Source organism: Amborella trichopoda, chromosome 9 (assembly GCF_054954075.1).
Source record: "Amborella trichopoda isolate Santa Cruz 75 chromosome 9, AtrichopodaSantaCruz75HAP2 v2.0, whole genome shotgun sequence".
Taxonomy (NCBI): Eukaryota; Viridiplantae; Streptophyta; class Magnoliopsida; order Amborellales; family Amborellaceae; genus Amborella; species Amborella trichopoda.
Window position 1 is genome coordinate 12,351,059 of NC_142344.1, and position 13,793 is coordinate 12,364,851.

The 13,793-nt window shown below is 35.2% G+C and overlaps 1 protein-coding gene across 3 annotated transcripts; it reads right to left on the reverse strand.

Moving 5' to 3' along the window:
* Nucleotides 1-9,399: 9,399 nt before the first annotated feature.
* Nucleotides 9,400-12,956, reverse strand: LOC18424334 (cytokinin riboside 5'-monophosphate phosphoribohydrolase LOG5). Of its 3 annotated transcripts, none has more exons than XM_020676581.2 (7): nt 12,060-12,956; nt 10,787-10,884; nt 10,648-10,678; nt 10,456-10,555; nt 10,233-10,303; nt 9,870-10,013; nt 9,400-9,748 (listed from the first exon to the last, which is right to left on the reverse strand). In XM_020676581.2, the coding sequence occupies exons 1-7, from the start codon at nt 12,099-12,101 to the stop codon at nt 9,650-9,652; spliced, it is 585 nt and encodes a 194-aa protein (XP_020532240.1). In that variant the 5' UTR covers nt 12,102-12,956; the 3' UTR covers nt 9,400-9,649. The 3 variants fall into 3 exon arrangements, with proteins under 3 accessions (XP_020532240.1, XP_006828986.1, XP_020532239.2); XM_006828923.4 differs by lacking the exon at nt 12,060-12,956 and adding an exon at nt 11,107-11,311; XM_020676580.2 differs by lacking the exon at nt 12,060-12,956 and adding an exon at nt 10,990-11,311.
* Between the last annotated feature and the right edge of the window lie 837 nt (nt 12,957-13,793).

Here is a 13,793-nt window from a genome sequence, read left to right on the forward strand (position 1 = left end):
TATAAGCCAAAATCACTTATCACAAAAATAGAAAGCTTCTAAATAGGTGGAGCATACAACCCATGAGAGGATCTCATGGGCCCCACCATCTAGGCCATGGTAGGCCCATGTGCACAATAGGCCCCCATGCAATTTTAAATATTTTTAAAACTCAATAAAATAGTTTTAGAATTTATTTGAATATTTAAGTCAACATAAAATCAATATATCTGATTTTATAAATCCAAATTTGATAAATAAAACATCCAAAGATCTAGAAAAATTAAAATAATAATTCTAAAATCATATATAAATATATATATATATATATATATATATATATATATATATATATATATATATATATATATATATATATATATATATATATATATATATATCATAAAACAAACATAATTAAGTTCATTAGATGGTAAAATAATCCATATGGTTTAGGAACTAAATCAATCAAACATTGGGGCACTCCACCTTCTACTGTGGATTACAGACCACTCTTGTTTTATCAAACCGACCAAATGTTTCCCATAACCCACAGTCCATGCAAGAGCTCGTTAGTGGTCACCAAAGTCTGGCCTAGTAGCCAAGGGGTCGCAATCCCAGTCTATGGATTTCAGGTTCTCCTCTAGTGACGGGCCAAGGTCACCTAGACCTGATGCAACCACAGCTCATATGGTGCTTAGGCTTATCTTTCGCACATGCATAAGCTTCACCCTGAAAGGTGGTTCGCTTTCTCGAAACAATCTATCATTATGCATGCCATATGATAGTACATGGATGAGGCTTTGAACCCCATCTCTTCAGGCCACCATCACACAAAAGGATCACACAGTCCCTCGGCTTACTCATCCGAACATACTCCGACCTCATCAAGGAGCGACCCATTAGAAGCCTTATCGGTTTATACTTAATGCCCAGGTAACATGGATTTTTCCCAATCGACTGGCCTAGACCATTAAGCACAGTCCGGTATCAGCAAACATCGTTTGCTTAGTATGGTCCACGAGTAACCACACTCCCACTGAATTCATGTTCCTCTATATCATTTCATATTATAAGCACTCAGAAGGCCCTTAATGGTCACACTCACCCAACATCTCCCACTTGGCCTTTGAAGGTCTTACATTATCTCTTCTTCACTTTTTCTCATCCCCATCTTTCTCCCCCAATTACAATCTCTCTCTCAAGCATTTTTCACTTATTCTCTCTTAATACATTAGTCATGGCTTTCGTCATCAATCATTTCACAAAATGATTTATAGAGGCAACACCTTTTTTTCTTTGCTGCTCGAATCTCATCCCGAAAGTGATCATAGCCCATATTCGAAATCGCATCGCTAATCATGGACATGTTATCGTAGAAAACCATCATATACCCTCTTCGCATGGGGTCGTATGTTCATGGGCTCAAAGGAATTCTTCAAATAAGTTGCTCCTTTATGTAGTCATACAACTAGTGCCACACATCCGGGTTCCATGTGTGGACTACAATATAGTATGTTATTTCAGTTGGTATGTCAAATACTAACAGGTGCTCCCACTGAAATATTTAGTTATCTGGATATCGATCTTTCTCAATCTCACCTCATTCCTCAGGTGATAGAAACATAGTTTTATATGCTTTGAGTTCTTATTGAATCGTGACTCTTTTGACAGGCATATCACCGCCGTGTTGTTGCAGAAAATCTTTACTGCCTCAAAATGTACGGGGTGAAAGTCAAGGTAATTAAGAAATTTATTAACCCATACAGTATCCTTGGCCATCAAACAGCACACCACGTACTCTGCCTCCATGGTGGACAATTCCACCACATCCTGTTTCTTTGATTTCTAAGAAACTGTAACCCCTCCAAGCATGAACACATATCCAAATGTAGACTTTGTATCATCTGGATCAGTGAGATAGCATGTACCTGTATATTTGAATATCCAAGCAGCTAAAACAAAAGTGGGATTGTAGCAGCTCCCACTCAATTATTGCACACACAAACTAAACATTATTAGCATTCTTAAACAGTAAGTAATTCAATACCTATTGGTTTCACAATATGCAAAACCTTCATGAACCACAATGGTTTAACTACATTGGTCATCTTGGTAGTAAATCCATACAAACCAAGTTATCTAAATAACACAACATGTGTCAAAGAAACCTAACATGGTAGTCTTCCTTCAATATTCCCTATGGTTCAAGGTTTTAGATAATCGAGGATTTTAAATAACTAGAAACATGGGTCAAGGTATATGGGTATTTTAAAAAAAAATGCATGATAGTTTTTCTCCCAGTTATATAAATACCTTTAAGACACAATGTTTTTCTCTTTAATAAAAATGACTTGGTGTGTGTGTGTGTGTGTGTATATATATATATATATATATATATATTCACAAGCAATAGTTATATAATAGTCTGACAATTTAAAATAATTTTCATAAAGACTTAATGGACCTTGCAAGATTATGTGGTTTTCTCAAAACCATATTCATAGACTTAAGTTTTTCTCAAATCATCCAATTTTAATTTTAAAATACATGCTTAGCTTTCATAAATCATTTTACCTCATTTACTTTTAATTTCTTACTAAGTCAAGTTCATGGCCACAAAAAAAAATTATATATACCATCTTATAATTTTATCCAAAGTAAAGTATTACTAAAAAATGGTTATTAGAGCCTTGACAAAATACTTCTTTTTTAGCAAATATGGAGAATTTATCAAGATATCAACATCACATGCAAACCATCATATTATAGATATTATTGGGAGGATGGTCACTAATACCAAGTTCCATCAGAACACACCCTTCATGCTTACATATTTGAATGAGTCACACTCATCTCTCGTGTTTCATCCTTAGGGCTCAAAGCTCTTGATTAAGTCACATCTCCATGTGTATTACTACCTTAAGTAGTTCATACTCTAGCACAACGAGGCACTAAAATACATGGTATTAAAAAATCAGCTCTTTCAAATTTGTTAGCACCTATCACTTAATGTCCATATACTCTATACATATTTATAAAACAATTAGCCAAAATATAACCAAAGAATAAAAAGTTATTGAATCATCTTTCCCTATATGACCTTACCGTGTAATGTGAGATAGATTTCATACCTCAAAACTATGTAGTGTGGTACCTGGGCTTTCTTGATTCATTGCTTTTACATGTTTGACAAGCTTTTGTGATCTTAAAAGAGCACGCAACTTTTGAAGAATATATTGGTTATCGATTTCACATGTCACGAAGTGTCCATCTCTTCGGCACTTGGATTCTCTTTATCTCACACTGTGAAGAAATAATCTTTTTAATCCCATCATTTTAAATATCACAAGTTCGACTCTCCCACTGAAATTTAGTGTTTCTAAGCTACCACCAAGTCTCTCTATATATAGATATTGTAATTCTTTTTCTTTCTGCTATTCCCAAATCGAATACTCTTCACATAGCGTGTTATATCTTGCCAACTCTTTCTCGCGAAAATTTTATATAATAAACCATACTCATAGCACACTATAAAACTTTTTATATGAGACTTAAAAAGGTCTTCATTATGAGGAATCCAAATATGTACCTTAACACTTCACATCTTTTAATTTACTGCAGAATCGAACATGAGCATCTCATGATAGAAATATGATATCTCACAACTCATAAAGAGTTTTATACTCTATACATATTTATAAAACAATTAGCCAAAATATAACCAAAGAATAAAAAGTTAATGTCCATATACTCTATACATATTTATAAAACAATTAGCCAAAATATAACCAAAGAATAAAAAGTTATTGAATCATCTTTCCCTATATGACCTTACCGTGTAATGTGAGATAGATTTCATACCTCAAAACTATGTAGTGTGGTACCTGGGCTTTCTTGATTCATTGCTTTTACATGTTTGACAAGCTTTTGTGATCTTAAAAGAGCACGCAACTTTTGGAGAATATATTGGTTATCGATTTCACATGTCACGAAGTGTCCATCTCTTCGGCACTTGGATTCTCTTTATCTCACACTGTGAAGAAATAATCTTTTTAATCCCATCATTTTAAATATCACAAGTTCGACTCTCCCACTGAAATTTAGTGTTTCTAAGCTACCACCAAGTCTCTCTATATATAGATATTGTAATTCTTTTTCTTTCTGCTATTCCCAAATCGAATACTCTTCACATAGCGTGTTATATCTTGCCAACTCTTTCTCTCGAAAATTTTATATAATAAACCATACTCATAGCACACTATAAAACTTTTTATATGAGACTTAAAAAGGTCTTCATTATGAGGAATCCAAATATGTACCTTAACACTTCACATCTTTTAATTTACTGCAGAATCGAACATGAGCATCCCATGATAGAAATATGATATCTCACAACTCATAAAGAGTTTTATCTTCGAATCCTTTTGAGTATTGAAATAGGCTAAAAATATAAAATAGTGCTCAATTCCATTCCTAAATCACACAATTTAGTGAATCTTCACTTTAGTGACATTTACGTCATAATGCAATTTTCTCAGCATAAAATCAAGTTAAGCACCTTTTAATAAAAAAATTGCTTTCCTTAATCCTCAAAGAAAAGCAAGTTTTTTATTAAAAGGTGCTCAACTTGATTTTATGCTGTGAAAATTACATTATCTAGTATGATTTATTAAAAAAATTGTTTTTCTTAATCCTCAAAACTAAATCATAACATCATAGTGTGAATCCTAAATAATACTTTTCTTCAGAGAAATAAATAAGTGACATACACTTTAAAAAATAAATCATATTGCAGAATTCTAAGATGAATATTATCTAGTAAAATTATTTTTCTCTCTACCGACATGGAGTTTTCCTTTTAAACCAATTTTGTATGAAAGTAAACACACAATAGTAACACATGCATTTCCACAAACCTCATATCACTCTGTTAAGTAAGCATGATAAATATAGCTATGCATGTCTCATTGAGTCTATAACTCTCAATTCCCTTAGGATCTCCTATTGAAATTTTGCAGGTAGATCATACTCACAAAGACACACAATAACACTGAAGTATGTAATAAAAAAATACAACATTATCTTCTTCATATTACCGCTCCAAAATAGCTAAAAATACCCATTCTGCATAGAGTCTTTTTCGGTGTTTCAATATTCCAATAATTCTTAAGTATGAGTGTATTACTTGACTACAAAAGTCATTAGCTTTCTTATATCTCATTCTCAAGCTCGATTTAGACTTGGTAAAAATAAAAAGATAACTAATAACATTAAGTATCAATAGCTCTGATACCAATAAAAGAAAGACTAATGCGATCTTGCCGGGGAAAATATATTTTTTTATTTTTCTTGTTTTCACCCCGTTTATTTTCTTTTGACAAATATCACTTACAAGTAGTCTTATTACATTAATTATTGCCTCAAAGAAAATAAAACTAATAAATCCAAGATCTTAAAAACCTTGATGTCATTAAACCAATGTTCTTTAAACAAAGAAAATATCAATAAGTCTTATGCTTGAAAATATAAAGACAATATAATTAAATATCACAAAAAATGAAAAGAGAGAGTCGGTGATTACCTCAACCGGGCTTATTACACCCCACACCGAGTTACCACCATCCGATGATGCGAGATCAAATATCAACCTTCAATCTCAACCGAGAAAGCAAGTTTAGGCCAAGCCACACCAATAGAGCATGAACCCCTTTGATAACAAACTCAAACCAACAACCTAATTTGAGAGAAATGGATTCTCTTTTTTCTATACTTTAAAACCTTTAGTCATAAATTCACTGTTGAGAGATGGGAGAGAGAAGAACCACATAACCTCTTTTTACAATGTAGGAGAGAGAGAGAGATCAAAGATGAGAAAGTGGGGCATGCCTCCTTTGGCCTTTCATAAGAGTGAGAAACTTTCTTATGAGAGAGATTAAAAGATAAAATGTAGAGATTTTGGGTAGAGATAATCTTTGTTTTATAGGCTTTGAAAAAAATAAGGTTTTTTAGGGTTTTCCTTGACTTGCCACTTGTTGTGAAATTGAATATGATCTTGGGTGATTTGTGGGGTGAGTGTTTTGAATCATCCATTCCATAGAAGGGCCATCAACATTATAGAAGGGGTTAGAACCTTTATCCCCATTTTTAAAACTATTTTCCCATCAATAAAAATTAAATAAAATAAATCCAAATATAATATTATCCATATTAAAATAATACACTAGCCTTCTCATGCTTTCCAAAAATTCATTCACAGCTTCCTCAAATCAATACCTTTCTAAAACACATAACAATCTTGGCCTGTGAACCAAAATCACTTATCACAAAAATATAAAGCTAAATGGGTGGAGCGTGCCACCCATGAAAGGATCTCATGGGCCCCACCATCTAAGCTATGGTGAGCCAATATGCACAATGAGCCCCCATGCAATTTTAAATATTTTTAAAACTCAATAAAATAATTTTAGGGATTTATTTGAATATTTAAATCAATTTAAAATCAATATATCTAATTTTATAAATTTAAATTTGATAAATAAAATATCCAGAGATTTAAAAAAATTCAAATAAATATTCTAAAATCATATATATCATAAAACAAATATAATTAAATTCATTAGATGGGAAATAATCCATATTGTTTAAAAATTAAATCATTCAAATATTGGAGCACTCCACCTTCTACTGTGGATTACGGACCACTCATATTTTATCAAACTGACCCAGTGTTTCCCATGATAATATAATTCCCTTTAACAATGAGAGAGAAAGCTGTTAGGACCCATTTAGATAAGAGGAATTTGGAATTTCGTATATTTGAAATATAAGAAAATCATTGATTTTCAATATCAAGGATTCTTGTCATGGATTCCTCATATTTGTTTTCAAAGTTGTGGGGAATCCCAAATTTGGTAACAAAATTTGGAGTCTCTCACTCAAATTTGGTAACAAAATTTGATATATCTTCTCTCTATATCAAATATGGTTAACAAAATTTGGTAACAAAATTTCGTAACAAATTTGGTAAACAATTTGCTAACAAAATTCGATAAATTTTCTCTCTATATCTTCTCTCTATATCAAATTTGGCAACAAAATTTGGTATATCTGCACTTTCTAAAACTCAAAATTTGGGAGAATCTCTCTCACTCTAAGATTTTTGGGATTGTTTTTCGCTCAAAAATTTGATGTGTTATTTTCTCTAAAATTTGATATAGTTTCTCTCTCTAAAATTTTGTGATATTTTCTCCCAAAAGTTTCAAATTTGAAGTACTTTCCCTCTATAAAAAACTTGAGATAGTTTGTCACGCTAAAAAATTTCAAATAGTTTCTCTCTAAAATATGATCTAGTTTCTCTCACTAAAATTTAAAGTACTTTGTCCATCTAAAACTTAAAATTTGAGGTAATTTGTTTCTAAAACTTTTGAGATAGTTTAACTCTCTAAAACATTTTAAATAGTTTCGCACTAGAAAATTTTATTGTAGTTACTCTCTCTATAATTTTTAGATGTTTTATATCTCTAAATCTTAAATTTCGAAACAGTTTATCTCTAAAATTTTTAAGTAGTTTCTTTCTTTAAAATTTTAATTCGTTTTCTCTCTCTAAAATTTCAAAGTTGAGAGTTTTTCTATCTAAATTTTTTTAAATAATTTCTCTCTAAATTTTTCAGGTCGTTCTTTATCTAAAAAATTATATTGTTTCTCTCTCTTAAAATATTAGATATTTTCTCTCTATAAAACTTAAAATTTGAAATTTTTTCTCTAAAAAATTCAAGTAGTTGCTCTTTAAAAAATTTGATACAGTTATTCCTACAATTTAAATATACTACCATAAAACTTTAAATTTGAGATTATCTTTCTTTAAAAAATAGTTTCTCTTTCTAAAAAACTTCATGTACTTTCTCTCTCTAAAATTCTCTCTAAAATTTGGTATAATTTCTCTCTCAATTTTCTAACTTTTTTATTCTTTAACAGATGGATGACGTTCTTAGCACCACTTTGGTTTTGTTTTTTATTCACAGATGAAATGTTTTCAATCCCTAGGGTTTGAGCAACGTATGGGCCTCAACGAATTATTTAATCAAACTTGCACCAGGACTGGGTTCGTGAGAAAATGGATCGTTTTTATGAAATGTCAATTCTACTAACTTTGATGGAATGGAGATTTCTAAAATTTCGACTTAAAAATGTATTAAGGCATCTCATAAAAATCTCAATTCCAACTTAATGTCGGCAAACCAAATATTGGCCGGCATTTTCCAGTAAAAATGAGTTATGAAAGTCAGAATCCAAAGACCCAAACGGGCCCTAAGATGTTTGTTTACTTGAAGATGTGAGTTTCATGCCACCTCAACTCATGCTGTCGGCCTTCTAACATTCAATACCACACTGTCCACTTCTAATGTAAAGGTCCCCTGTTAACAAAATAAGGGAATGATAAAATACCAGAAGCCGTGGTATCCAAAAGCCGCATCTTCTCATTACCAAACGTGCCCTTGATTAAAGGAAAATTGTTTAGTGAGTCAGCCAACTTATATTATTTTTGTGCGATCTCCTTATGAAATATATCACAAAGACATTTTTATCAAACATTTAAAGTTCGACAATCTCAATCGCGGCAATGATTTAAATTTGAAAATTCTTATTTCCAATATAAAAACCATATTTCTGGGCACTATTTGAAGGTGAGCTCTAATTTTTGAAGGTAGGGTCTATTTTAATTGTTAGAGCCTCGGCTCTATACAAAACCGTACCCTTCAGGGGAACATACTAATATGGACAATAACTAAAAACAAAACCGCACAGAAATAGATGCGACGGCTGTCTCACGAAAACGGTGTCCAATGCTCGAAGGCTTGTTTTAGAGGGGCTATGAAGTTTACAAACTCTTCTTGTTGGGGGTTGAACAAGTAGTCGGTAGAGAACGATGAGTCAGCATCTTAACATAAGAGCATGGAGATGTACTTGTGTGGTGCCTCTTCTCAAGGCCCGGCTTTGCATTAGAAAATAGTCATTTATAAATACACGCATTGGTGTATGGAGTATCAGTTATGTACACAAAGGAATAGTATATGAATGCATGCGTGTGTGGATATGGCTGCGCGGGTCGAATTCGGAAGGGTGTCATCGCTGACACTAGCAACGGAGAGAGGAACAGATTAGAGAGAGAGAAAACATATTTTAGAGAGAGAAAGAGTGGTACAGCAGGTAAGGGTAGAGAAGAGGCTTAGCTAACCCCCTAAAAATAGGATGTACCCTCTGAATCGAGGTGTGTTTTCATGAAGAATGATGGGTGAGAAATCATGGGCTATTAATTATTTCACACTCCCCACGCCTTTTCGAGGTTAGTTTGGCCACCACAACGTTTTACCCGTTTGCCAATACTTTCTCTCTCTACAAAAAGTTCCAAAACAAACCTTTTGGCAAAAATCTCGTTCGATTCCGATGAAGTTCTAAGCAAATCACAACATCAAATCAGACATATAACTGATTTCATAGATACATGATCATGCATTAGATACCATTAGTAAGGTGAACGAGTGATTTGGAGTTGGGATATCAAAATAAGTGCGCACGAGTTGGAGAGAAGGTTTCTGTAACTCGTCCATATGGCAGAAAAAATACTGTGGCGTTCTTTCTCTCTCTTCTTCGATTTCCTACTGTCGCGTTACCGAGCAATCTCCGCCTGCAACAAGGAATTATACTCCACCTGCTCCACTTCCCATCTCGCCTTAGGAACCACTCCGTTGTGCACTGGTACATAATCCTGCCAATTTTAGAACCTGGGTTATAGTTTTATGGCTGTTTTTTGCCTTGCACATCAAAACCAATATGTTCGTGTGTAACCCATTAATAAAAACTGTTCGAAAAATAAAAATTCAAGCAACCTCAAGCTTTTGAACCAGCTCCTTGGCGCTCGGTGCCGAAACAAATATATGGCGCTGACATGGCTTAATGAATCCATCGTCTACAGCCTTGTCTATGAAGCTGAGAAGAGAGTTGTAGTAGCCGTCCACATTCAAAAGACCCACCTGTCAAACAAACCCCATTCTCTTACTCACTCTGAAACTTTTCCATCAAGAAAACCCATTTTCTCACTCTAAAAACATTGTCATCGCATTTCACATTGACGAAAACCTATTATATCTCTCTAGGTTCATGTTTTTTAACCGAAATGAACCCAGTATTTCACTCTAAATTCTCAATTCTTGATCCAATTTCAATATATAATTTTGATTTAGAGCCCTCACCGGCTTATCGTGGATACCGAGCTGAGCCCACGTTATTACTTCCAAAAGCTCTTCCAGGGTACCATATCCCCCTGGAAAGGAAATACCAAGCATTAAATGCAGGCCAAAGAGGGGGAGGTTTTGCCTAAAAAATGGGGCAATGGTAGAGAGAGAAACTAATGAGAAAGGTGAAGTGACAGATACTGGACACTTCCTATATTAGAAGGGAGATTAAGAAAAAGACCTGGTAGAGCGATAAATGCATCGGAATGACGGGCCATCTCTGCCTTCCTTTGATGCATATCCGCCACGACTCTTACGTCCCCCACTGTCTCTCCTGTTATCTGATAAAAAAAAAAAGAGCCGCATCAAATCTAGTGTGAAAAAGACTTTGCTCAATGAGCTATGAAGGATCAGAGGTTTCCACTTTGCATACCTCTTTGCACATGAGAGTCTTGGGTATTATCCTATACGAGAAGATACAACAAACATGGAGTAAAAGCTTCAGAAACATAAGAATACAGGAATACATTTATATTGAGGTAAAATAAATAATTATCAGAGAGCACAAGTACCCTAAAACGTGTCCTCCTCCTCGGTGAACCGCTTGAGAGACAAGCCCCATGAGCCCCACACTTCCTCCTCCATAAACCAAATCCATTTTCCTGGAAACCTAGAGACGGAGAGAGACCTATTAAATAATCAGATCAAGGAAGTTTTTCTAATTATTATGAAAGAAAAGAGAAATGGCATTCAAGCTGGGTGTTTTCTTTTGTACAGGAGCTAAGCACAGATACTGAATTGAGGTTTGGTTTTCTTGTTTTGATGTGCAATAGAGAGAGAGAGAGAGGAGGGAGAGATGGTATTGCAGTTGGTGTGATGCGTAGGAACCGACGAGTTCTTCGGCTAACTCCACAGCGGCGTCGCGGTAACAATTCCTCTTCCCGGTGCTGCTCCCACAAAAAACGCACACCCGCTTGAACCTGGATTTCGCCACCTTTCCTTCCATTCTTTTTCTTCTTTACTGCTTTTGTGTGACCTTTTTGCCTGTTCCCACTTTTTAAATATCACTTTTCCGAAGGAGCAGTATCTCTCTGCCCAGCTCCAAACGCATGTATTTATATCTCTAAATAAGGAGACAAGGGACTTGTGGGTTGGGAGTTGGGAGCTATGGCTATAGAGCGCTAGAAAAAGGGCGACAGAGAGGGAAGATATTCGATTGGAGTGACCACTAGGAGAGAGAGAGAGAGAGAGAGAGAGAGAGCGGATGAGAGAGAAAGGAGAGAGCAGATGAGAGAGAATGGGGAGAGACTAAGATGCGAGGATGTTGCGTAGCGAACAGAGAAAGGAGAGAGTCTGAGATGCGAGGAAGTCGACAAGAAAAGAAAATAAATGCATTATAAAATGGGTGAGGTTGTATAAGGTGCCAACCTTATACTATTGAAGTAATGTGCGCTTCAAAATTATGCCAAAAATACAGTTTCCATGACACAAAACATTGCAATGATATAAAAATCTATTGATACCTATAGTTATAAAATTTAAGGTTCCAAAAATATTGAAGATCAAGCGTATTTATAAATATTTGAAAATATTGAAAATTGACAATTTAGATAATGAGTTAGAAGATAAACTATTTTTAGTATTAAAATCCCTTTTTTCTAAATATCTATAAATTTCGAGGTCGAGAACATCGATTTGAAGGTTTTCAATTACAAAAACAATCTTTCCTAATGGGTTGTTGAAGTAAATTTACCTACGCAGTATACGGTTGAGACCTGACGTAAACTCTATAGCTATGAACAAAGAAGGATAATAAAGAGTTAAAACTTAAAAGGCATTCCTTACAATTCTCTCTCTCCCTCTCCGCCCACCGCCACTGCCTTTCATTCTCGGCTACCACACCTTTAACGTAATCATTAGAGAAGCATCACACGTGCCAAACACCAAGTCTTGAGATGATTCGCAAGAACCCCCTGTAGCCTAGCCTCTAGGGAATGAGCTCGCCCTCGAGACGTCCACAACATCTGACACTCTCTCTCTCTCTCTCTCTTAATCTGTACCAATCTCCTAAGCTTCTCTCCCCCTCTCTCTTAATCCGTACCTATCTCCTACCGTCTCTTTGAGCTTCTCTCTCCTCTGTGGACGGAATGCCAACCGTCCATCTGAACCACTCAAATATTTGGTTTGCCTTCTAACACTGTGATCCTCACTTTCCATCTCTGCGCATTTCAAAAGCAATCCTTACTGCAAGTAACCTCCTGCAAAATAAGCCTTCCAAGAGAGAACAGGCACTGCATGAACCAAATGGGAAAAATAAATCATAATAACTTTACTTAACAAGCGAGATATTTGTGCACCAAACCACGCGCACACACCCACGTGGCTTCTCAAATTTAACCGAGTGTGTGTTTGTGTGCGACTTCCCTTTTTATTTGAATGAAAAGGAGCTGCAGCTTTTTCTCTCTATCTACGGACGCTTTGTTTGTGTCTTGTTTCGTTTAAACTTTTGCATCTCATTAACCCATAAACAGAAAAGAAATAATTATATGATCAGTTTACGATCGTAAAGTTGCAGTTGAGGCCTTCTGGCCTTCTCTCTGCTGTCCCATTCCGATCCCCCAAAGCAGCTTTTTGCAATTTCTTTTCTTTTTATTATAACTTCTGATAAAAGAGAAAGAAAGCTCGTTCATGCCTCACCTAGAATAATTTCATCCCAATCACTATTTTCATGACAAAGCAGTTGCGTTCACACGATATATTTGCCGGAATTTATCGAAAATAAACATTTAAAATATTAAACCAAAATATTTCCTACTTTACCAGGAGGGCTTGGCATGAGGGGATGGCAACGCATGGCACCATAAGTCCGTCAAGTCCAACTCACACTGCCACGTCACTGAGCTCAAGTGGAGCTTGGGCCCACAGACCGGCGCAGACGTCGTACTTGGGGGCAGAGCGTGACGGTTGCTTGCGGCCTTTCCGCACGTTCGCATTTAATAAGCATGGTCTAGTTTCGGTGCACCACCCGTTCGCACGTGCGGAGAGGGTTGTGGCGCGGTGTAAAGTTTAAGCCTCGCTCGCTGCCCTCTCTGCTTCTCTCTCCGTCATCGATCTCTTTGTCGCTCTAGAATTCAAATCATTGGGTGAGCTTTAGTTTGGGCGTGGGAGGAGCGGTGCGAGCTGCGCGCAATCATTTAATGAAAGAATAGGGCCACCCCTCTCTTTTTCATTGCTCTCTCTAAAACGTATCTCATTGCCTTGGCGTGTGCGCACTCATTCTTTTGCGTTTGGCCTTCCGTGCTTTGAAATGTAAAATAAAAGATGTACTAAAAAAAATCCGTCCTAAAATTTTGTTTCTAAGATAATTCTTTAATGGATCCTACCCATATCAAGATACATAAATATGAACACAAAATAATTTTGAGTTTATTTTTAAAAAAATAACAATTTTATGAGATCTTTTCACATCCATATGTGTAGGACTCAAATGATTATCATTAAATTTGATATATATATCTAGATATGTTATCATATAGGTGTAGGGGTTGATTTTTTTAAATATTTGTGTCAAATTTAATG